The sequence below is a fragment of the Dysidea avara genome, chromosome 7, assembly GCF_963678975.1.
Source record: "Dysidea avara chromosome 7, odDysAvar1.4, whole genome shotgun sequence".
In the NCBI taxonomy this organism is placed as follows: domain Eukaryota; kingdom Metazoa; phylum Porifera; class Demospongiae; order Dictyoceratida; family Dysideidae; genus Dysidea; species Dysidea avara.
In genome coordinates, this window is record NC_089278.1 from 13970475 (window position 1) to 13995299 (window position 24825).

At 38.8% G+C, this 24825-nt stretch overlaps 2 protein-coding genes across 3 annotated transcripts; one reads left to right on the plus strand and one right to left on the minus strand.

Moving 5' to 3' along the window:
* Positions 1–262: 262 nt before the first annotated feature.
* Positions 263–12022, minus strand: LOC136262146 (carnitine O-palmitoyltransferase 1, liver isoform-like). The gene is made up of 19 exons (XM_066056301.1): positions 11537–12022; positions 10971–11114; positions 10716–10746; positions 10500–10610; positions 10144–10218; positions 9656–9796; positions 7881–8070; positions 6901–7012; positions 6198–6278; positions 5867–6127; positions 4804–4951; positions 4126–4244; positions 4023–4068; positions 3619–3759; positions 2986–3064; positions 2065–2138; positions 1873–1986; positions 690–782; positions 263–470 (listed from the first exon to the last, which is right to left on the minus strand). The coding sequence occupies exons 1-19, from the start codon at positions 11815–11817 to the stop codon at positions 402–404; spliced, it is 2310 nt and encodes a 769-aa protein (XP_065912373.1). The 5' UTR covers positions 11818–12022; the 3' UTR covers positions 263–401.
* A 27-nt stretch (positions 12023–12049) lies between these two features.
* Positions 12050–24003, plus strand: LOC136262147 (guanine nucleotide exchange factor for Rab-3A-like). 2 transcript variants are annotated; one of them, XM_066056302.1, is made up of 10 exons: positions 12050–12207; positions 13396–14006; positions 14696–14791; positions 20860–20937; positions 21092–21310; positions 22597–22725; positions 22874–22953; positions 23003–23105; positions 23154–23220; positions 23729–24003. In XM_066056302.1, exons 2-10 carry the CDS (start codon positions 13449–13451, stop codon positions 23815–23817), a joined length of 1419 nt encoding a protein of 472 aa, XP_065912374.1. In that variant the 5' UTR covers positions 12050–12207; positions 13396–13448; the 3' UTR covers positions 23818–24003. The 2 variants fall into 2 exon arrangements, with proteins under 2 accessions (XP_065912374.1, XP_065912375.1); XM_066056303.1 differs by having other exon boundaries at positions 12053–12207; positions 13400–14006.
* Positions 24004–24825: the final 822 nt, after the last annotated feature.

Sequence of the window (24825 nt, forward strand, 5' to 3'; positions counted from 1 at the left end):
CATATTTAGTAGTGAACGTCACTACACAAAAATAGTGAGTATTGTGGCAGACATTAGTAGTGACGTTCACTACATTTAGTAGTGACCTTCACTAGTTTGTTTTTACTGTGCACGTGTCTAATGTCAACAAATTTACTGTCACCTTGGTTAGAATTCTCTTGAGAAAAAAAATTCACTTAGCTGTTTTTCAGGATCCAGCTCAACTTGTACATACTATATTTGAAAACTGACAATGACGCTGACTTGTTGAAGGTTTGCATGGTGCAGGCTGTGGGCATTTCATTGCTGAAAATAAATACTGCACAATGTACAATAATAATTAAAGTGCCTTACAAAAGGTAGACACTGTTAGATTAGGGCATTACACAACAAATAATAACAAAAATTGTTCATTGTTCAGTTCATTTATCAAACAGAGCCTTCATCTCCTTCAAGCTATTGGCAATCTGGTTTGCAAATCTGATGGAATCCTGCAAAGACAAAATCCATATAAGCTGTAAAGTGGAGTTTGTACATGTATGTGTGTGTGCTCAATTAGTCAATAGTCAAAGTACAATACTTTACTCCAAGGTGACACATATTGGTGAAGCATGGTGTCTACTGACTGAAGTTAACAGAAAAATCAAATAAATGACATAATTATATTCCTTCTACATGTAACTACAAATATATCAAGAATTCAGACTTACAGTCTTAGGTGAACTCTTGTAGCTTGATACATGGAAATAAAACTTATAATCTCCAGAGACAATGTATGATACTCCATAGCCATCTTCAGCAACCTAAACAGGACACATACTCATACAGTACACAACACAACACACTTGATATGGCCACCACACTACAGCTGTACCAAATCTGAGCTAAATCAGTCCGGCCATCTTTGAGATACACGGTTTCATAGTTTGTCTTATTTTCTTCATCTGTTAATTTTTCTTTTCACACCATGTACAAAAATTTCCATAACCTGTGCAAGCCTCATTGTATTCTTTTCAAATATACATGTAAAGAGCATATTTATCTTCCAACTTATGTACAATAGTGCAATTTTTTGTCACACCTGCAGGGTAAACCACTGGTTTAAAATTGCTATGCTAACCATTGTAGCATGTAGATGTGACAACAAATCACAGCAAAGCTGACTGCTCTATTAGAGTATCTTGATCACGTGAGCCTTGGTATTTTTTTAAATATCACAAAAGGTCTACCACCTAAACCACTAATTCAAATTAGTTAAATTTCCTGCATGTGTCAGGTAACTATCATGGTACAAACTATCAGTAATGTATATAGTGGAAATCTGTTTACATATCAATGAGTTATAACGTGAAAACCAACCATACATGTATATAATTTTAGTTGCAGAACAATTCTGAGCAGCTATCACAGCTTTGGGCAGTATTTGCAGATTAAATTGCTCATGTATTAAAGCAGTTATGTCATATAACTGATAGATATACGACTCTTAATAGGGATTGGAAAGGGCATCACACGCCCAGTATACTACTACCTGTACATTTGACGCCACTGGTTAGATATGAGGTACGTTTCGCTTGCTACTGCTTTGAAGAGCATAAGAAGGCTAAAATTTCTTCTTACTGTAGACTGTTACTGTAGGTTTTGTATAATATGGTGGCACACTTCGCTAACAGGTTCTAATCCCTCTCGCAAAACCTGTAAAACTCCATCAATGGCCAATAAATCTAGTATGCGGTGCAAATTACGACCCTATGCAAAACACAGGTTTTTTTTTTTTGCACGTGACACCATTTCCAATTCCTATTAAGAGTCGTAATATCTATGATACAAATAAGGCACCTTCAATCAATATTGTTATATTACAAGAGAAATAACATACACTAGTCAACTTACTGGTCCAAATCCTCCTCCTGAAGTTGCCCTCTTGGGATTACTGTTGTAGTCAATCTTTCCAAGTTGTTGTGTGGGTGTCTGACTGGTTGACAATCTCCATGGCTCACTCAACACCTGCACACATGAATTACCCAACATAATATAAACCAACACATTAAAAATCACAAAGGTGAGGCAATTATAAACAGCTACCTTATTAAGAAATGGAGACTCAATCTCACAGTACCTTGACATTACATAGAGGCAGAAAAGATGACGATCGATTCCTACAAGAGTGTCATAGTGTAGTGTTAACAAGTGCACACACACACACACACACACACACAAATTTGAATAAATACCCTGCAGGTCACATCCCTACTATATATTAGTGTTCCACCAATACAGAAAAATACCTACCAATTTGATACCAATATAATACCTAGCAGTAAATTACACAGATACAGATACTGATAATTTCCACACAATTTCCACACCTCTCAAGTTAGCTATGTGTGACTGCTCTATTAGGATATTTTATTGTGTGGTGACTTCCATTAGAGTATTTTAATCTTTTTCATGCAAACATAGTACAGTGGTACCTCGATTATCCGGCCATTGATTATCTGAATTTTCAATTATCCAAACTATAGAGGTGACTGTTCTATTAGAGTATTTTGTATAAAGTGTGTGTTCTATTAGAGTATTTGTACAGGGCTCTGTATACAGTGTACAAATGAATGAGATTCTATTATCCAAACTTTTCGATCATCTGAACACCCTCAGGGCCCAATGAGTTCAGATAATAGAGGGAGCACTGTAAGTATAATCTATTTCCAGCCTGTTATACCTCAGGTTTTAGTAGCATATCATGATAGTTATGATGATGACGATTGGCACTAGTGGCAATTAGTAAGTTTCTTACCATTTTAATGACTTACACAAGTCAGTAAAGACATCATTGTATTTTTGTAACGAGAAGTACAGTAGATTAGACCTCATTTTATTGCAAATACACATAATAATAATAATGATAAATGTTTATGAATTCTATAAAAGAAGGTTTACCCAAAAGCACAGGACAACTTAAGGTAATTATCCACATGCACACGCAACACCACAATGCATTAGTACCTTCTCCAATCATAGCCATCCTGTACAAGTTTTGATGTTTAGTTGTGGCTGTGTGTAGCAATTCCTTCTTCTTCTCATTCTGAATAACAGGAGCAAGTATAACAGTGAGTGATAGAAACTGTATCATGTAACACAATGTTGATGGCTCTCATACAGCCACTAGAGTTGCAACGATACAGTGTGTAGACGTATCGATATATTGTCTCTGGTGTATCACGATACAGCAATATATTGCATGATACAAAGTGGAGTCTAAACAATGGTTTATGTCATTTTTAAGGGAAATAAGTGAGCTATTTTTTCATTGAGAAGTATTACATACTATTCAGTTTAACCACGATGTACAATAATTCGATTGTCAGCCTTGTCAACAAGCCACGACATGTCGATATATCACAATACACGATATATTGATACAGTTTGACTTTGTATCGATACAGCGATATTGTCTTAAAACAATACAATATGCGATATATTTCGATATATTGTTGCATCTCTAACAGCCACCATACAAGAAATTTCTTTAAATGTCTAACTTGAAATACCTTCATAAAGATTATGCAAGAGTTAAAAATCATTGCAAATGTATTTAACATGCTACACCAGATCAGTTTAAAAATAGTCATAACTTACTGGGCAGTCTTTATCACACATTGCCCTCACAAATTTTGCAGACTCTACAGTGGCAGAACGTACAGTCTCTGTCCGTCCATCCCTAAACAGTCTTGTCATAGATGCTTCATATGTCAAACACTGTTTAATCATCCCAGAGTCCTACAGCAACAAAAGGATTGACATAAATTATAAGGTCAAACTCTACTAAAAATAAAACTGTACAATACTTGGAGGATGAGACTTCACATTTCACACGCACACACAAAAAGTAAAACAAATCCTTCATCTACCATGCTAGCATGGTAGTGCCCACCCAGTGAACCAGCACTGGGACCACTGTGTACTAATGACCTAGCTGGTTGTTTTACCACTATTTGGGTACCACACACGCACACATGAACACACAACTAAAGGGTACACACCTTATAGTAAGCCAACTGAAGTGCCATCTGTAAGAATGCATCTGGGCTGAAATAGTATGATAAATATCATCAAGGTTGAGTAATAAACAAATAACAGCTATACCTTATCTTACACTTCTTGATGACTCCTTTACCATAGTCTTCATATTCCATCATGTAAAGGTCAACATCATTGATCTTCTCCTGAGCAAACTTCACTGCTTCATTGATAACTTGTACACACTACATAAAAGGCATCAAATAATAATAACCCATTTGTGTCAGCCCCCCCATTTTTTTTTTTTTCATACCGTAAACTCTGGTTATTAGATGTACACGGTTAAGCGTGCTTTGCTTGTTAAGCGCATATGGAATACTTGTGCTAAACACTTCCTGTTAGCGCATACAGTTGAAATTGCTCCTGCAAGCTAGTACTATGTAGAATGGTAGTAAAATACCAAGCCAGAAGTGTCACAGTACACTTAATACTTTGCCAGGCACGTGTTTAGCAGATACCACCGCCTGTATTAACGATGACTGCACCTAATTTTTCAGAACTGTTGTTTCCTCGACTGAAATGAGCTATTTGACTGAACACTGGTAACTAAATCGCTAGAAAAACGTAGTGGGCACGAGTAATACTCTCCTAGCAGAAACCCGTCACAATCACTTACTGCACTAAGCACATGTGCTTAACAAGTGTAGTGTATTTCTCAAATAATTCCTCCAAAAATTATAAGCACATGTGCTTAATAACTGGAGTCTACGGTAATTAATTTTTATTATACAATCAGACACATACCTTTTCGTTGAGCTCCCAAGAGAGACATTTTGGACTGGGCAAATCAGCATTGGTGGCCCCAAAGCAGTGGCCATCCTCATCAAATCCAATTGCAAACTCCTTTACAGAACAGTACTCCAGTAAGTAACCAATGATCGGAGCATCAGCCCTGTAGCAGAAAAGTTTTTTTTGAAGGAAACTGTATTTGTACAGTGCAATAAACATAAAATCTGGTGAGAGACCAAAAGATAACAATAATACCACAGCACCACTGAGCACACCTTGCAATTACTGGGTCATTGCTTTAACCACTTGGCCAAGCTGCCAAATACACACATGCATGCAAGCAAGCAAGCAAGCAAGCAAAGCCTATGGCAGAGCCATGCAAAACACAGCTATTGCTGCTCAGTGAACCAGCACTGGGATGCCTGTGCACCACTCAGGCACTTGAGCCTTCAAATCCAGGACTAGTAATTCGCAGGAGGACCGTCCAGGTCTCACAGAGAGAGGTCGCAGAACCCAAAGTTCCACAATGACTCCAACACCGCTAAGCGAAACAAGGACAGGTAGGCATTTGCTTCCCCAGTAAACACCAAGTACCCATTGATGTTACAGCTGGGTGAGCTGCTTCCCTAGTAAACACCAAGTACCCATTGATGTTACAGCTGGGTGAGCTGCTTCCCCAGATGACACCAGGCCACCAGGTCCCCATTTAAACAGCTGGTGCAATGTGAGTAAAATTTCTTGTTCAAGGAAACAACAACACCAAATTGGTATAGCCGAGCATTGAACCTGGAACCTTTTGATTCCTAGGCTGATGCTCCAGCCACTTGACTTTGTTACACACACGCACGCACGCACGCACGCACGCACGCACGCACGCACCCACCCACCCACACACACACACACACCACACACACACACACACACCACACACACACACACACACACCACACCACACACACACACACCACACACACACACACACACCACACACACACACACACACACACACACTACACTACGCACACAGGTGTAAACTGCAAACACAGAGAAAGACTTCTAATATTTCTAGACGACATACCATGAGTGTTCAGCATTTATGCCAATGTGGGAATTAGAGTAGCATATCAGGGAAAATGATTTGTCAAAATATCGGGTCCAGCCTCGGCCGCACAAGAGGTCCTTACAATAGGATGACATTTTATCATTATCCACCCCATCAGGAATCTCTTCTTCATGGTCCTCAAAAACAATCATGAACGCTGCAGTCTCAATTGCTGACAGGCTAGCCTTGTTCTTGCCAGCACTGAAGAAGTTTTCTCGGTGTTCAGCCCATTCATCCCTACAAGTGTAAATATACAGTATTTAGTGCATGTACTAATTGTAAGTTCTACTGTTTTATGATATTGTACCTTTTCAGTGAGGTCAGTGCCATGATGTGTTCTTCACCAGGTAAGACTTCACGATCGTCATCCAAAATGTACTGGAATTGTCTACAGTGGGTACACACATAGGTCACTATCAAGGATCATGGTTCATACCTAGTCTATTCAGTTATAAATTTATTCTTATCTAAGATGTTGGGGATGTTGGCTCAGACAAGTTCATGCACAAGATTATCATTTAAGAGTAGTGAGCTTTGACTTAAACCACATCACAAAATGTGACGGCTTTTTTTATTGATTGTCTAAAGCACAACTGTCCAACTGTATGGGAGTAGTTTTTGCAATATAGAATTTTCTTATGTCACAGTCATGGCAAAATGTATTCGTGATATGAATACATGAATTAAACAATATACCATATGTTGACTCAGGTGAGACACGAGTGCAGCATGAGTCCTGGCAAAACTGGAAATGCCATCTTACAAGCTCATGCTGTACTGAGCAGATCATGTGTTCTATTGCAATATAATTTCTAGCTATTGTATTGCAACATAAAAAGTAATGACATGTCGTATGTATAATGGCTATATCGCCGAGCAGTAACAAATGGATCATGTCACTTATTAAGGACATATTGGTAGAAGGGAAGAAAGATGCTGGTGGCAAGGAGGACATCGTGGTGCATGCAGTCCTCAGGTGAACATAAAAAGATATACAATATAATGCTTACTGTTCTAATTCCCTTAGTGAGAGCAGCTTGTTGTGGTACATGACAGAAACAGTGTACCAGCGTCCTTTACAGTAGACCGCAACATGATTAGTGTCACTCAACTGCAGCTTGTCTAGAGTGATACAGTGATGATAGTAAATCAGTGTGGAGCTACCAAATATACTCAGAGCTATATACAGCCACAATGCTCAATACACATAAACTAGACCTACTGTAACAAGTAACAACCATTACAAAGGGTTTGTCCAGATTTGAACCCCATTCAATATAACAGTGTTTGGTATTGGAATTTGGATAATCAAGTACTGTACCAAATGTGATCACTATTTTGGTGTACATTGTACATGTACGTCAGCTAGGCATGGGGTAGTAATCTATTGTAAGGTCTCAGGTTGACCATCTACTTGTGTGTATTGGTGTTTGGTTGTGTTGTTTCGTCGGTCCATTCTTCGTAATGGGTGGTGCTAGCATTGTGATTAATGACAGCTCCCCTATCCGTGACCATATGGTGGAGACCAGGTCAAGGCAAGGGTCTCCTCAGGTGGGAATTGCAATCCCACCTGAGTATTCCTTGCACAAAAAGGCACATAGAAGTGCAAAATTACGCAGGAATACCTGTGAGACACTATCTTCATCACTGCTGGCATACCTTGTTTGTGGTAGGTCCAGTTCTTTAGACACAGGACACTGCTATTGTCAGTTGACAGGCCAATAAGGTAATATGTGTGTGTGCGTCATGCGTGCATGCATGCATGTGTGTGGAAAAAGGTTGTACTGTATAACTGAAGCTTCTCTACTGGCCAGTCCAATCAAGGGAAACATAAACGGATCAAATAAATTAATTCAGAATTCTGTTTAATTAGAGGGTACACTTACAGGTACTCTAACAGAACACACACATCTTCAACTGACGTTTCAGTTAACCAACACTCAAATGATCAACATTCCACCAGTTATGGCAATCACTTCATATCACTTACCCATTTTCTTGCCAGGTATTCTGGTGGTACCAAACAAATCCTTGTACTGGGTAGAGCAGAGTGGTACAAGTCCTTGTCCCATTAGTGGCTTCAGTGACCCGGTCTTGATCTGGTACTTCAACTTAAAGCCATTACTGGTCAGCATAGCAATCCTGGCAGCTGGCAGGTTGGTGAGCAAGGCACGACAATCCTGTGTAGGACAGTGGGTATATGTAACTCTCCACACAATTATAGTGTGTGTGCATGCAACTTTCAAGGATACAGTGTAACCAACTGTTCATACAGTAATATTATGATGGATGAAATGCTGATGGGACCAGATCTCTTCTGACTGTTAAAGTGATATTAGTGGGGTGACCTGATTTCAGAGGTCAGTAGCAAATGTATGCATTGATCATGTCCTGATTATAGATGCCAGGATTAAAGTAACTAAAAATAATATTTCAAGTACTTAATCACAAGATGGCACAGCAAACACCCATACAGGAACTAAACAAGATCACCAAACACTATAGGATGGGTTGAACCGTGAAAAGAATTCCAAAAGTCTTTGAGCTTTCCGGGGATCAAATCACTACCTGGTCTGGGATAGTTTTCCGAGTTTCAATGAAGATTCTTACTCCCAGACAAGGATAGTAACTAATGACTGACAAAATGTGACCTTGTAAAGTGAGGCCTGCAATAATCTCACTGTACGGCCACTCCAAATATGATAATAATGACATTCAGTATAGGTACACAGATGTGATGCAGGCGGAGGATGGAAACTACATCTTCATTTGAAGTGGCCTGTACTGAAATGTGTCAACTACTGGACAACCTGACGATCTAAAAATGTGTCAGCTACTGTACATACAAACTAATGCAGTTGACTGGGTTTTGACCTACATGTGATCCAATTCTTGTCCATTAGTACTGAGATTTCAAGGGAATACCTACTATATGCTGACTGTTCTACTAGAATAAACCCATTAATCATGGTGGAGGTTCTTTCAGAGAAAAGGTGAACGTTTTGGGCTACAAATTTGTGGCACTTCAGCACTCTTTTGATTGTTTAGTGTAACAGACTATTATATTTGAATATGTGACAGCTCTATTAGAGTATCTTGATGATTCTATTGAGTGCAGTGAATTGGACATTCTGTAAGCAGTGGTTTGTCCAAATCTTTTTCTAGATACATACAGTCAGGAGCTTATAAGCGCCACTTGCAATGCTTATGAGCTAGAACTGACATCTTGGAACCTCAACAGTTGGGACACTTGTCCATGGTCCCACTGTAATAGTGTACACCAATAAGGGCTCTGCAGCATTGCTAAAAACTTTTGTTCGGTATATATTAAAATCATACCTCGGTATTACTAAATATAGGTATTGCCCTTGAATGGATACTATATAATAATTTATGTTCAATAGGAATGGTATTTAGTAAATGGCAAAGCAAAAAACATTTGCACTCAGCTACTCATTCTGTAAACACAGTATATTTTGATGTTGCAACATCTAATTCGCTGCAACATCTAATTCAACTATTTAGTAGCATTTACCACTATGATATATTCGGTATTTTCAATATTTCAGTATCACGGTTTGGTACGGGCCTTGTTATATAGTATTGTGGCTTTGTTAACACCTTGGTATAACTAAATATAAGTATATTTCAGAGCCCTAAGATGCATTTAAACCCCTGAAATAATAACACAAAATGTAACATCACTTCAGGGTGTCACAAAAAGAAGGGTCCTATCGTGCATATATAGCTAACAATACAACTCACCGTAGCATAATAGTTACTGTTAATCATGATGGAGGACCTTCCTGCCAGGTAGACATACTGTGTCCACCAGTCTGTGACATAATTTGTAGCCCACCAAGACTTAAGCCACAAGTAGCACTGCAGCTTCTTCCCACAAGTGTTCTAAAAACATAAAATAATCTGTTATGACATAACTGACTGTAGTACCATACACCAAAAGGATATGTGACCAAATTTTGGAAAAGCACCCTTATGGTCGTGCCTGAAACAATTAGAATTTTTGAAACTATCATGGTGCTGTTATAATAGCAGAAAACAATTTTCAAATATTTCTAAAATTTTTCTTGTAATTCAAGGTATCTGGTTATTCTACCCTTAAATAGGAACTTGATTTATAATGCTGTGTTTCAGAACTAAACATTTAATGTGTTGAACGTACCCATAAGGTGATTTTTCAAAATTCGGTCACATATGATGTGCCCAAATTATACACACAATGTTAGGCCCACCTGAAACTCTTCAACAAGGTTCTCCATTTCCTTGTATTCCTCATCACTTAGCAATGCTTTAACTGATGACAAGTACTACACAAACAGAGAACGAGCACACATGACAGGTTGATGAATAATGTGGTTGTAGCAAGACACCACCAGCTAAAGAAAACTGTGACATTCTTACAAAACAATATTTTAGAGGATTCAGTACAGCCCTGACCAGACTTTGAGGTTCAACTGGTTAAGGAGCTCATATGAACATGTTTATATCACCATAAGAAAACTAGTGAACACACTAGGATTTCAGACAAAGCTTTCTGAGGTTCTAATTTTAATACGGTATGTTATAATCCATGCAGTAAAGTACTCACCCTTCTGCATGTGTCCTTCAATGCTGGTACAGGCAGATGAGGCAGTGATCGCTGGTAGCTATACAACTTTGGCTTGCCAACTGTTTGACTGGATACCACTCTGACCATGATCTACAAGTGAATACATCAAATCATTTTAACAGCCTGCTTGTAAAACTACAGTATCAGGTCTTCATTGAAGCAAAATTTGGTATGATAATCACATGACAAACTCACCTGCCATATCACAGTCAACATTGAAGTACGCCTAAACAAAACAAAAAACACAAACCAGATTAACACACAGCTACAAGCACCAGCCGTTGGTCATTTCCAACTCTTCCAGTAAATTTACCACAATTTGGTTCGGTAAAATTTAAGTTATTTAGTCAATTTAGAACAGACATTATAAGTAACAGACAACAACTAATTTCTCTTGGGCACAAAAACACACACACCCGCGTGCACGCACGTAATAGAGATGACACTTACCCATGCTGTTCAAACATATACCCATGATACATCAGCAGTAACTTGAGAAACTGCTGCAGACAATAAGCTAACAGCACCCACAATGCAAACGATATGAAACAGAGCAAACATATCCATCTCAATGTTGAACCAAAAATGTCCGTCCTATAGTAACAATACAAAGTCAGGTACACAACTAAACATACTGTAAAGTAGCTAGCATTCCCACTTTTTTTTTAATGAAACACACACAAAACTTGGGAATTTTCTGTGTGGAACTTTTAGTATAGGCACTTCTGCATTGCACAGAAACTACAAACATGTACAACTCTTTGCATTCAGCTTTGAGCTAGGATAAAAGCACTTAAAGGTATCACAATTTCATTTCTGAATGTGTTGATAATAATGTTGATAAAAACAGGTCCATCAACACAAAATGTGTTGACTATTATATCATACACTTTTTGACTTAGCTGTACACAATATTAAAATGAGTCAACTTCTCACAATATTACATGGTGTAACATGCTTTAAACACTGCAATACCACATGCTACACACTAACACACACACACACACACATCTCACCAAGGAATCAAGGAAAGATAGTAATCACAAAACCCCACCACATCAAATCTGCCAGAGTATCCAGCAGCCACGAGTAGGGACGCTATCATAAGCAGGGACACTGGGGATGCTGGGAACACACCTTTCAGCAGTGCATTACGAAACTGGATGTAACGCTGGCGGGCTGACAACCACACAGATTGAAGCAACGATTTAACCCCATCCAAGTTATAGTTAAACTTCAACTGTCCTTCTTCCGTCACAGAGAACTGAAATGCCACGGCCTGATGAGCCTCCGCCATTCCCCTTTCCTTTTGACTGGTTTATTAGAGAAATTTAACACGTGGTATACTTCGGTAATTCTAAGGGGATTACAATCAACAAGACGGGATCGGTTTATGTCGCCAGCTATTTTTCTTCTTGTTGCGGTGACAAAATTGATGTTGATAACGTGCCAAGAGAATTTACAGAAACCTGATCACAACCGCAAAAACCACTCGCGTTGGCGTCCCTGCCATCCGCGGCATCCGCTAATTAAAGTTACGTATGTAGTACTTGTCACGTGACAAATAATAGTGATATCAGAAGTCTTAGTAAAGAAGGCAGCTAGTCGGGAGGCCGGTAGTTGTATACGTTATATTACTGAAGTAGTAGTGAGCGATGTTGCCGAGTAGACTGGCCAGGAGATTACTGTGAGTGTAACCTTGTAAAGCTGTAACATGACTAAAATTTACGTCCTTTTCATAGGGAGGTTTGTAAATATTAAAATGACAGGTTAGGTTGTAGGACTTGTACGCATAGTTTATGCTGTTTTAAAGTTGGTCTTGTGTCTCTAGTGCTATGGTGTATAAATTCATGGGGGTAACGCCATTAGCTCACCACAGGCGTGGCGGTGTGTAAACAGTGGTGGGCGCTTCTAGTTTGTACCTTATTGAGCGTAGTTGTCAGGTGATTATATGGTGTGGTACGTACTCCAGGGATTTAGCTGTAATCACGTTATCTGGTTCGTTTGCTAGACTTAGCCCGAGCCCGACTTAGCCATACTTCTGTGTGCTGTGTGCATGGCATGAACAACTAGCTAATTTATACTTTCCACATGTTAGAACACAATGTATTGTACTTCAGCAATGGTGAGAGCTGTACCTCTCAACTGGTACCTAGTATCCTCATACATGTGCATATATGCATACACAGTAGGTGTAGTAAACACTCCTTCATGCATGCATGTCACATGTAGCTAGTGTGGCTGGTCTGTGTTTATGTGGGCCCAGGTGAGTTCCAATATTTGAGATACCTTAAACCACAAATAAAGTGAGGTAAACCACATGGCTCCTCCAAACTGTCTGGTGTGTTGATGGTTCACCTCAACATACAGGAGCAAGAGTTCATAATATATATAGAGGTAAGTTATGCATTATTCTGCAGCAAGCCAGTATTGTGTTTTGTTCAAAGAAACGTGAGCCTACGCGGAGAGTTACAATAGTAAGAAGATATGTGTGGTACAATAGTGTGTGTGGCATCTCAACTAATATTGTAAACTGTTAGCATTTTAGGAAAATATTGCCTTAAATCTTGTAGGGTTTTCCTCTACAATGGTGCAAACAGTTTACCTGAATTACTATTGTAACCAAAGATTTACATTCATTTGATTAAGTTCTCTGTAGCGTGTATCTTTTAGTGTTGGTGTGTGTGAGTTTAATTTGCCTCATTTTGTGGAATGTCTTACCCAATTGTGATAGCACTTAGTTAAGATGGTTATATTGATACAGAAAAGCATGTGGCACTCTTTACTGTGTCGTTAACAATTGATGTGTGCTACTTGTCTTACTTTGTTGAATATTTGTCAGTTATGATGTTTGATTGTTCTGCTCTCTGTTTAGGTAGTTAGTTTGTTGATGTGATATAGCCACCACATTATCTAGTTACTGGAATAATGGAAGTTGGTGCCGTAATACCACAGGTAGCATGGAACGGCCATGTCAAGCATGGCACCAAAGACATGATTGACTATCCTGATGACCTCACAGTCGCACACTCAACGTTGATAGACTCTAGTGACCATGTTAATTGTGACAATTCGGACAATTCAGACTCTAATATTCCCCCTCCCTTGCCTACCACACCACCACCAGATTATTTCAGTGGTACAGAGGAGACTAGAAGTAGTTCATCTGGGTTACATTCTGGTCAGGGATCGTACAGCGAAAGTGGAGAGTATTTTGTTCCCCCACCAAGGGGAGAGACACAACACACCAATCCATCATCAGAAACAATCACAGCTACTACAGATGATGATGACAATGAACAGTTCCCCACTGCTGATGGACATTTGGCTCTGCTAGAGCAGTTAAAGTCAGATAGTACCAGCAAGCTGATCCAACTACAGAAGGCTCCTCTGAAAGATTCACTTGATGAGGAAGATGGCAGAAATCAAAAGTCCATGAGGCGTCAGGAAAGTGACGACAAGCTTGAAATAGCTCGTTTGAAAAAGGTTAGTTTACCCACTGGTGTGTAGTACTGTGTGATCATACAGCCTTGGTGTGATGTGTGATATGCTGTGTTGACAATCTTACATCATCATTTGTGATGTCACACTGTCACCAACATGGCAGACTCAGTTCCAGGAGAATGTATTGTTGTGTGTGGCTTCTGACAGGTACTCCATGGTTGACTGGTGTGACAAGTGGAATCATTTACAAGTTATTTTCATTTCAGCAATTATTGCATGTGTTGTGGAGTACATTCATTACACAGTATGTGAGATAAATGGAGTCATAGCATGCCTTCAAAGAATTTGATGTATTGTAGACTGTTTATAGTGATTGATTTTGTGGGTACATGTTTTGAACAATAACCATTAATATAGAAACCACAGGCCATCATGTTGAGAAGGACCACACAATACACCTGCTTAAATATTAATGCTTAAAACAATTAGGTACTCTCTAGTGTTAACAATTGGGTACTTACAAAGTACTAGCTACTTGTAGTTGTACCTGTGTGACAAGTTTTATATTGGGCCATAAGACAAGTACACACAAAGCCCATGTGAACTTTCCTGACAAGCCATGAATTTCACTGCAGTTTAATGAGTACCCAAATGCCCACCCATGCGTTTTCCATGCTCAGTTATTCAGTGTCAGATGCTATACTAGCTCTGTGTATACTGTTTCACTGTAGGAAGTTGCTAGCTTACAGGAGCAGAACAAACAGCTACTGAACCTGCGATCACAGATGGATGGGGAGATTGAAAATCTTACCAGTAGCTTGTTTGAGGTATTACCATTTATGCAGTGTGTGTGTGTGTGTGTGTGTGTGTGTCCGTGTGTGTATGTCCCCGTGTGTGTGTATGTCCCCGTGTGTGTGTCTGTCTGTCTGTCTGCATGCGTGTGTGTCTATCTGTGTATGCATGTGTTTACATATGTGCACTTATATTGCTGTAAGGAGGACATGCTTATCAATTTCAAAGTTGAAAAATTTATTACAATGCTAGGACATATGTTTGCTTATTCATGAGACTTTTAATAGACTATATGCACTGCTGAAGACATTCTAAAAACACACGTTTCGTTATGTTTTAATGCGTCACGACGGTGAACGACTGCAATAACTGTACGTAGAAAAATGTGAATCTCAGAAAATACACCTACCAGTACTTCTTCCAGATCAATAGATTCCTCTATCTGTATACCGTATAGTAAAAAACTTTGAAGTGTGACGAAACCCCTCTGTTGAAAAAATTGGCAGAAAAAACCTTGGCGACTGAAATAATATTCGCCAAAGTTTTTACCGCCACAGTTTTTACTGTACGGTACGTAAGGATAAAACGACAAGGTGTCAACTCATCAGCTAAGTAATGTAGTAAGCGTATAGGTAGCTAGCGTTGTTGTTGTAGCAGTACTTTGTAGCTACTGATCTAATGACCTGCTAGCAAAGGCGCGCTCTTGCAATGCCGAGAGCGACCGTATTTGCTTTTTCAATGAACTCCAGTAGCAGAGGTTATCAGTATTTGGCTAAATCCATCATGAGACGATGAACTAACTGACGTCCGAACTGGGAAGCCGGTTGGAAATGCTATCCCAAGGAGTGCTTACAACTGTGGGGCACATTCCTAGGAAGATCAAGATCTCCAAAGTCAGTTCGATCTTTATTGCGTGGTGGTAAGAGCTGACCTTCATCTCAAGTTCTAGTTACTCAATGTGCTCATGTGATCATCTAAAATAATTGGTGAAAAAAACTTTGGCGTATTGAACACTATTTGCCAAAGTTTTTTTTCTATACGGTAGAATGGTTGGTGGAAAGAAGAGCCGAGTCCGTAGTGTTAGTGGCGAGTTGTAGCTCTAGCCGCATTTGCTAGCCATACTTTTTATATGATAGTTGTAAAAGTTACTATCTTTTAGTAATACACCTCGTTTTAGACTTAGACTTTTATTTTATTTTAAAAAGCTGACTGGTTTCCAGAAACCGGTGAAACCCCCTTAGAGCCACACCTGTATGTTCACATAATTCTGAATTACACTGGACAAAAAAAGTGCTGCATGAAATTTTTACAAACGATTTAATTGCTTCTGACAAATGCTTTAGTTGTTGTACAAATCTTTCTGTTCTAACTGGAGCACTATAACTCCATGTAAAGGTATGTAATCCCACGCCTAAAAATAGCAGAGAAACAATAAAAACAAAATTGAAGAATTTGCAAACATTGCTCAGCCAATTACACACAACATCAGCATACAGTATTTGTTTTGTACATGCCCCAGTTGTAAAATTGGCTTGTCTAACACAACTCCATCATATGGTCAACAAAACTACATGAGGCATAGTAGGGCTGATAGTCTGAGAGGTGTTATGTTTTTCATTTCACTGGTACCTCATTAGCTGGTGATGCTTCCAGGAAGTAAATGTTGTTTAGTATATATGGTGGCATAACAAATTGTGGTCAATGGTGTGAACTAACACTCATGAGCAGTACAGCTCTAGATACCAGAGGTATCCTGTTGGCACCTTTGGCAGAACCTGAACCTGCACAATCACTATGGATGCCAAAGTAAATTACAATAGCCAAGTAGTATCAATGAATAGGTAGTTATTTACAAAGAATGACTTTGTTGCCATCACTTTTATCCTGTTGTTACAGCAACACTTCTTTTGAGGCCTCACTTGAGGTGCTTCTTGTACATTTCACTTGTGTAGCTATGATTTAGATCATCTGGTTTATTACAGTAGAACTCCTATACAGTGGATGGTGAAAAGGCTTTGGTGAAGTTTATTAGCCATCATGGATTAGTATTCAGTACTTAGCTATTTGTATCATCATGTAACATGTTTTTACACCAGCCAGTTTACAACACAGCAACAATGCACGCGAAGTTCCCATGTAAATGTAAAGTCAAGTACAATTAGATGTCACAAATCGAACTCCACAGCCTTTGTAGTGTCACATCTTGATGACAAATACATCATGTGAACTGCTGCCATAAAAATGGATGACATGATCTTAATGAGCACATGAGTATTAATTTTCCTAAGCAAGGATCAAAATTCTTAGGCAGTATCTGAGTGTTTGTAGTATTTGTTTCAGCCCTACGTAGACTTAACCGAATGCTGACCATAAGCTACGCCAGTGATGGAATATGATATTGATACTTGATATTTCAGGGTTACTGAATCACCGGTATATCTTGCAGTTTTAGATATAGATATTTTTTTAGTTATCATCTACAGAAATACAAAGATGTCTTGGCAGCTGATTAAGATTGGCAGATCATTCTCTTCATCGCCTTTCAGTCTGATGAATAGCTAAGTTCTAAAAATTATTCGGAATTGTGTTGGCACTTGGCAAGCTGATTGCAGTATAGCAACTAAAAGTATGCATCTCCATACACGTATCATATTTTAGCGATTAAACTTTTAAAATTGTCTTCTAAACACATAGCATTGTGTATTACTCAGCATTAGACCTTTATAGTGTGTGCAAAGTTAGTGAACTACAGGGAATGTGTTGTAGCTATCATGCAAAGAAAGAAAATGTTTCAACTAAGCAATCCATTGACACACTATGCAGTTCCCCCATCTTTATTTGTTGCACCACATAGCTGTTGTCTAGGTGTCTTGCATTTTGTTATCAAGATGTTTAAGGTCGAACAGATTACTATTCTCTTTGGATGTACAAGAAAATTCCTAGAGGGTAATGGTGGGATCTTTGATGTTAGTGATTTTTTTCTAATGTCAATGACTATATAATTGGAGAAGTCCATGTGTCAGTGTCCACTATATGGGCTATTATTGCTCCAATCCTTAGCACTGGAGGTTAGGCTTCAGTGATGGCCCAGAAAAGTATTCGTAGAACCATAGCCACTTAACAGTACATAGTCTCAAACCACCCATCCACTCAATACTGAAATGTACAGGTGTGCATTCACCGTTGATTATGAGTACACTGTGTAGGAATACTGTAGCTATGTGAGATTTAACTTCACTATTGTAATACATTTTGTAAATTGGTGCATGCACAACCTTCATTATTTGTAAGGAAGAATAGTTGTACAGGGCTCAACCCAGAATATTAACCTAGAGGGGGCGAAGTAAGTCGCTTCGGATTCTAGGGGGGTCTGGGGGCATGCTCCCCCAGGAAAATTTTGAAAATTTAGGTGTAAATATACTCAATTTTGGTGAAATTTTACTGTGATGCCATTGAATATTGACCATTGGATTATACAACTTTGGGATCAATTAAACCTTTCCATTTCTCAAGGCTTTAGGTATAAACCTAGGGGGGGCAATAGCTAACCAAGAGAGGGCCTGTGCCCCCCCCCCGCCCCCCCTAGATTAACCCCTGTTGTAGCTTGATAATTAATGGTTTCTCCAGCATTACAAGAGCTAGAAAAATGGCTGGATTATTGTTAAGAAGCCGTTTCCAGCCCAGTTGATGAGTCCATTCTGCAAACTATGCAGTTCGTGACTCCAGTCCACAAAATAGATCAAAATGAACCCAGTGTTTGACCCCTTTACTGCCAAATTTGTAGAGGCTCCAATCTACTGTTTCTAGACTGCTGTAACTTGTAAACAACCCTATAAACTATATACGTGTATCAAATTACTCGCTATAGAACAAGGATTTCAATTATTGAGTTGTTATTTATGTAACTTTAAAGTGCAAAAATCTTCCTGGGTAAAATTTCACAACTTATCAGTCAGTCTAGTACTGTTTATAATAGCACAGTAAACATTTCTAACCTGTTGACAGTTGAAGTGATTATCTCCAAGTCTGGTTTTCAGACATTCGACATATACATGCAGAGGCGTAGGAAGATATTTCAGGTGGGGGTGCTGAGGTGGAAGGCGGACTCACTTGCAGGGGGTCTACAGCCCCCCAGACGCTGACGACATTTTCACAATTTTATGGCTCAAAAACATTGGAAATTACATATTTAAGGACAAAACAATGATCACATACATGCACATAGCAAAGGAGCTCCCTAAATATGGATTAAAACCCTGTATAGCTAACATTGTATTACAATTTACATGCAATTGTACTGGTATAAATGTCTCAGTATGTATTATATTTTGTGTGTACTCTAGAATGGAAGGATGACTTTTGCCAAATTATAAAAAAATCATTATTTATAGCGCAACTTTTCAAACACACTTAATGTAGCTAATGTCTTTGAGCAGGCTGTAGGACCAGATGTCCCTACAGACCTTCAGCACTTGTGCTGTAAAGTTTTAAACTTGTGCTGTAAAGCTTTAATAAATTTTTTAAAAAACAGTCACTTTATTTATTTCCTAGTGTTAGCTAAATGTAAATGCCGCAAGTAAATCATCAATTCTGTTCTGAAGCAGATGTATTAACAAGTTGTTCAGTTAACATGCACTACCAGACTACTTAACACTTTGTACACTAGAGAAGGATCTCTCTGTTGTTGTAACTGTAACAGCTACCATCAATAAACAGGGAGGAGGGGTACACCCAACACATGTACTTGGGTACTGACATACAAGAACACACTTCTTATCCAATATTATCCACATTATTACTGTTACTAGCGGTGTTTGCTGTGTCATCACCTTCACCTTCATCACTTTCATAAACTTTATAACTGGAATATGTTATAATTAGTTGCAATCTTGTACTCCAATCCTATTCATCTCTGCACGTGGGAGACACGTGACATCGTGTAGATTGTGAATCCATCGTTTTCTATACTTCTTCTGAATCACAAATAATCGCACTAGTGTTAAACAGCTAGCCAATAGCGAGCTGCAACATCGGAATCTTCGAGGCGTCATCGTGACCATCACGAAATCCCTTTTGTCTGATCACGTGATCTATTTAATTACTTTGCAGCGCACAGACAAATTTGTGGGGTTGCACCCGTGCTTCCTACGCCTCTGATATGCACGAGGCCACTGATTCAAGACACAGTAGCAGTATGCCACTCTTCCTACTTATAATCCATCTCTTTGTTGTTTCTCTTCGTTAGTAGTGCCAATATCACTTTGAAGAATCGTCTACAATGCTTACTATCAACCATCAAAAGTGATGATGTCAGAAATCATGTGCAAGGGACCGGTTATCCCTGATCCCATTCACTTATTAAGGTGAGACCATTGCAGGATAAGCGCAGGGGCTACTAAAACATTCAATAGAAGCTGCAGAATTTAGAAAGTGATGCTACAGATGTTTATAATCAATTCTGCAATATGGGAGTTGTGGTGGTGAGTCACAGAGTGGGTTAATAACATGTTTGTTGTTTGTCCTTTGCCTCCATATTAGGATATAGGCAGGTGGTATTGAATTGTATAGCATCAGTTTGTAAACGGACTAGTTTGTTGTGGCTAGGAAGGTGTGAACATGTTTAGTACAGCAGAAACCTACTGGACATACACTCCCATGCTACACTACTACACTGCATATGTACCAACTTCATTACATTTCAGTTTATAAGGTGTATGTATTAGCAACCCCCTCTACCATCACCATGAGTACCACTGTCTATAAAAAATACTGACTTTATAATAAGTGACTTAGTCTAGAAGTAGTAGATTGATGACAGCGTAATAAGTATTTAATCGCCATGTTCTATAGCTTCTGTGTTCATGCACACCTGCAGACTACCTGCACTATTTAAGCAGTGCTGCCAGTAGTATAGTAGTAGTAGTAGTAGTTGATATTGAGACTTGTGGTAGTGTAGAATATGTCTAGCAGGTTGTTACTTCTCATGGTAATCTTCTGTGCTATATATGTAATTTGTGTGAAGTGTGTGTGTGTGCGTGCGTGCGTGCGTGTGTGTGTGTGTGTGTGGTGAGTATAGTATAGCATTGTCCATTACACACTACAGGAGGCCTACAAGATGGTCAATGAGGCCAAGGCTGGGAAGATATTGGCAGAGAAAAAGCTTGCAGATGCTAATGGCAAGGTCAGTATTTAGTTAAACCATGCCTAGATCAGTAACTATATTTGCATGTGTGTATGTGTGTACTGTTTGTAAATGTTATGTGTGCATGTCAATCCATGTGCTGAAAGTTTAAAATAATAATTAATCCATTTAAGATCCTGTATTATTTATGTAGATTGATGCTCTGGAGGCTGAGATAGTAGCCCTGAGGGTACTATTAGAACACAACGGTACACCAACCCTGCCACCTTCAGTGGTGGCGGGTGGCAGCAAGAAGGCCATGAACAGAAAGATCAGTGGCCTCAAGCATCAGCGAAGTAACAGCGTCGATCGATGTCTTGACCAACCATCATCTTTGTCAGCTCAAGGTGTAGCTTTGCTACATATGACAGAGGTATTGTATAGTGTGTGTATGTACCACCAGTTGTTGGGGCTCTATCAACTCTTTGGCTTCATCTTATGTTAAAAATCAATAAACTCTTGTATAATTTACTGTCAACAAATGCTCATACCTAGAAATCCTCCTGTTTAGCATGTGACAATATTGCACAAACATTTAGTGTGTTTTTGAAATAGTGTGTATGTTTTTCATTAATGACTAGTGCAAAAAAAAGCTATTTTTGCAAAATATTCATATATACACCTTGTACAACTGAAAGCTTTCATAATTTGAATTTTAAAAAAAAGCGTTTATTCAGTACAAGTTGTTAGGTGTGCCAAACAAATTTCACATGAGCAGCAGGTCAAGCTTTTGCATGGAAAATTAAGATCACCTGATCTGTTTAAAAGAAGTACCATGATTGCTGTATATCTCAGTTGTGGGTATAGCAACAAAGGGGTTGGGGAAAACGGAGCACTTCATTTCAGAAAAATCCTACACACAACTAGGTACTCTAGCTAATTACTCTAATATAACAGTCAAGTGGAGTATACCTTCCAGCTCACTACCCAGCTCGAAATATAGCACATGTACCATGCATGTTACATGCAACTTATTATCAGTGTTAACATACATGTATGTTTCATGTAACATGCATGGATTTCAGACGCTTTTGAATTCTAACATGCATGTTTGTGTCAACATGCATGTCATAACATGTACTGCTATCAAAAACATGGCGCATGGTGTGTATGTTGTTACTATGGCTACCACCATGCTATGTGAAGCATTAGAGGCTACTTGTGAATGTCTACAGTATGTAGAACAGTAATACACATACACACACACAACAGCTTTGACTTACCAAACTATTCCTCACTATTATATAAAGTTTCAATTTGTATTTATAATCTATTGACCAAGAGTCAGTTCTCATTGTGGGGTTCTGCATGAACCACATCAACTTGCATGTACTATGCATGGTACATGCATGGCACTGGAAGATGGTCATCATGCATGTCCCCTTCACTGTGACATGCATAATTATTGTATGATACATGCACCTCACATACATGGAACACTCATGTTACAGTAAACATACATGGAGGTTGTATGGTGGAGGTTGTATGGTACATGTAACATGCACAATATTTCGAGTTGGGTAGTCACTACTAGCAGCAGACAGTCTGCAGTTTGCCAACATTAGCCCTGTCCTCTTGCTTGCAAACCAACCCACGATATCATGTGATTACAGTGCCCCTTGCCTATTGCATCATGTGATCTCACCCCCACCCCCACAGGTAGAGGAGCAGGAGCTACAAGAGTTTACTAGCTGGTTGGAGGGAATGAGTACTGACAGTAGTGACCCCTTCATACAACACATCATGGATGTTGATGTCATCCCTTGTTTGAGCTTCACCAATGAGACAGTGAGTGGAACCACATCAAATAGGACACCTCTGTGATAAGGACGTTTGTTCCATTTATATTAGTGTACACATATTTAGACCCCTGAAACCAGGGACACCTTCCCATTTGTATTAGTGTACTAACTGATGTTTCCTCCACTTTCATTAGTTATCCCAGTCACTGGTCACTGCTGTACAACAGAATTCACTACAGATGGAGTTGATATCTAACACTTCAGACTGTACCAGGTACAGAGGGGTATACATAATGTATCATGAGTTAATATGTGTTGTGTAGTGAGTGTGCTCTCACTGGGGCTAAAGATAAACCTTGTCAGTATCGTATGAGATTGAAGGATTCTGATAGTTGGCACTATATCTCACTTAGTTCAAGGAACAAGGTAACCACTAGCTTGTCCAGTTAGTTTGATCATTGTGTTCCTCTCCAGATTGCTACTGTATGCAATTTCTTTATGTTCCTTCGTCACATTCAACAGGGCCTCATTAAAACCACCAGTGAGTTGTGTGTATGTATATGAGTGGTCCTACACACATTTTTTGTTTATAATTTTTTGCTTGTATAGTACCATCACACACAGCAAACACTTTTCTTTTAAATACAACACTTAGTGCTCCAATGTCATGGCATTATGTTGTCAATTTACCATACCAAGTAATGTTGTTTTATCCTTTTTACCCGGTAGGTTGGTTAAAAATATAAAATTGAGTGTAGAACTGTTCTATTGGACTATTAAAAGGCTTGGCCCCACAATGTACAGGAGTCTACAGCTATGATCACAGCATTTGTAGTTATTTACTTAGCCCATCACATCCATGATTATTTGGTATAACAGCTGCTAGCTTAACTTCTTTTGATTGTGTCCCGTACTTATTTTGGAGAGAGGAGAGAAGCATAAAGCTTGCTCTCTAATGACTCTCCTGTACTATTTTTATTTTAACTTGCTGAAGGATAGCAGCAAATCTATATTATTGTCGTGATTGTGTTCTCTTTCATTCTCTATAGCCAAAAATATTTATATTGAATTGTGTAAACTTCAAGTATCCATGCACATGGCAAGACTTGGGATTGAGGTGAAGGCAGCAAACAATTGATTGAAATAACTGACACTTTTTGTACCACTGATAATTAATATATGGACCATTCAGCTAGTACTAATACCTGCACTTACTGTAGTTGCACAACTCATACTAGATGTATTGTACATATTATTTATGTGTAGTTGAAGAGTACTGATGTCTATGATCTCAAATAGAAGCACATATGACTATTTCATTGAACTATTTAGGCCTTGAATACAAAGCATACCTGTCCTTGGTATTAGCAACAGTGTTTTGTGAGTGATAATTAACAGACAGAAATTGAACAACCATATTACTTGTAACAGAATATGCTAATTTAACCATAGGTTAAAAAAGAGGTTGTTGCCACACGTGCACTGTGTGGTTCCTTGTGCACGGTAAGTCACAGTGCTTCTACAGTGAAGCTGTGTCAGTTTTGGTCAACCATCTAGTGTAGAGATGCCTCTCTGGCTGGCAGTGGAGCTTGCTTGGTTTCAGGGTACAGTGATTTCATAGAGCAATGAAATTCATGTGTTAGCTGTTTTACTGTATCAGTACTTTGGGCAGACATAACCTCCCATGGGTTACCTAAGAAGCCAGCTCACATGATTAATCTGATCACATGATTCAAAATGGTTTTACTCTGCCTGCTGTGGGTTGTTCTATCACAACAACCCATCACTCCATTCCTTTTATATTGTATACTGATGTTTACGGTTTGCTCCAGCCCTCGATACTGCACAACCACTTACAATTTATGATAAGATTTCCTGGGTTATATGTATATGTGTTTTGTGAATCAGCAAAACAACTTACATAAATTTCTGCAATTGTTAAATCTGCAAGACACAAATTAATTCCACATATAATATCAAGAGCATAATTATAATGGTGATAATATGGATACTGGAATTGTGATGAAAGCATCATTCACTCAAAAATATAAGCTTCTAACAGATATTTCTGAAAACATAAACCGACAATTAGGACCTCGCACATGTAAACTATTTCATATGCAGTGGAGATAGTCATTCTTGTACA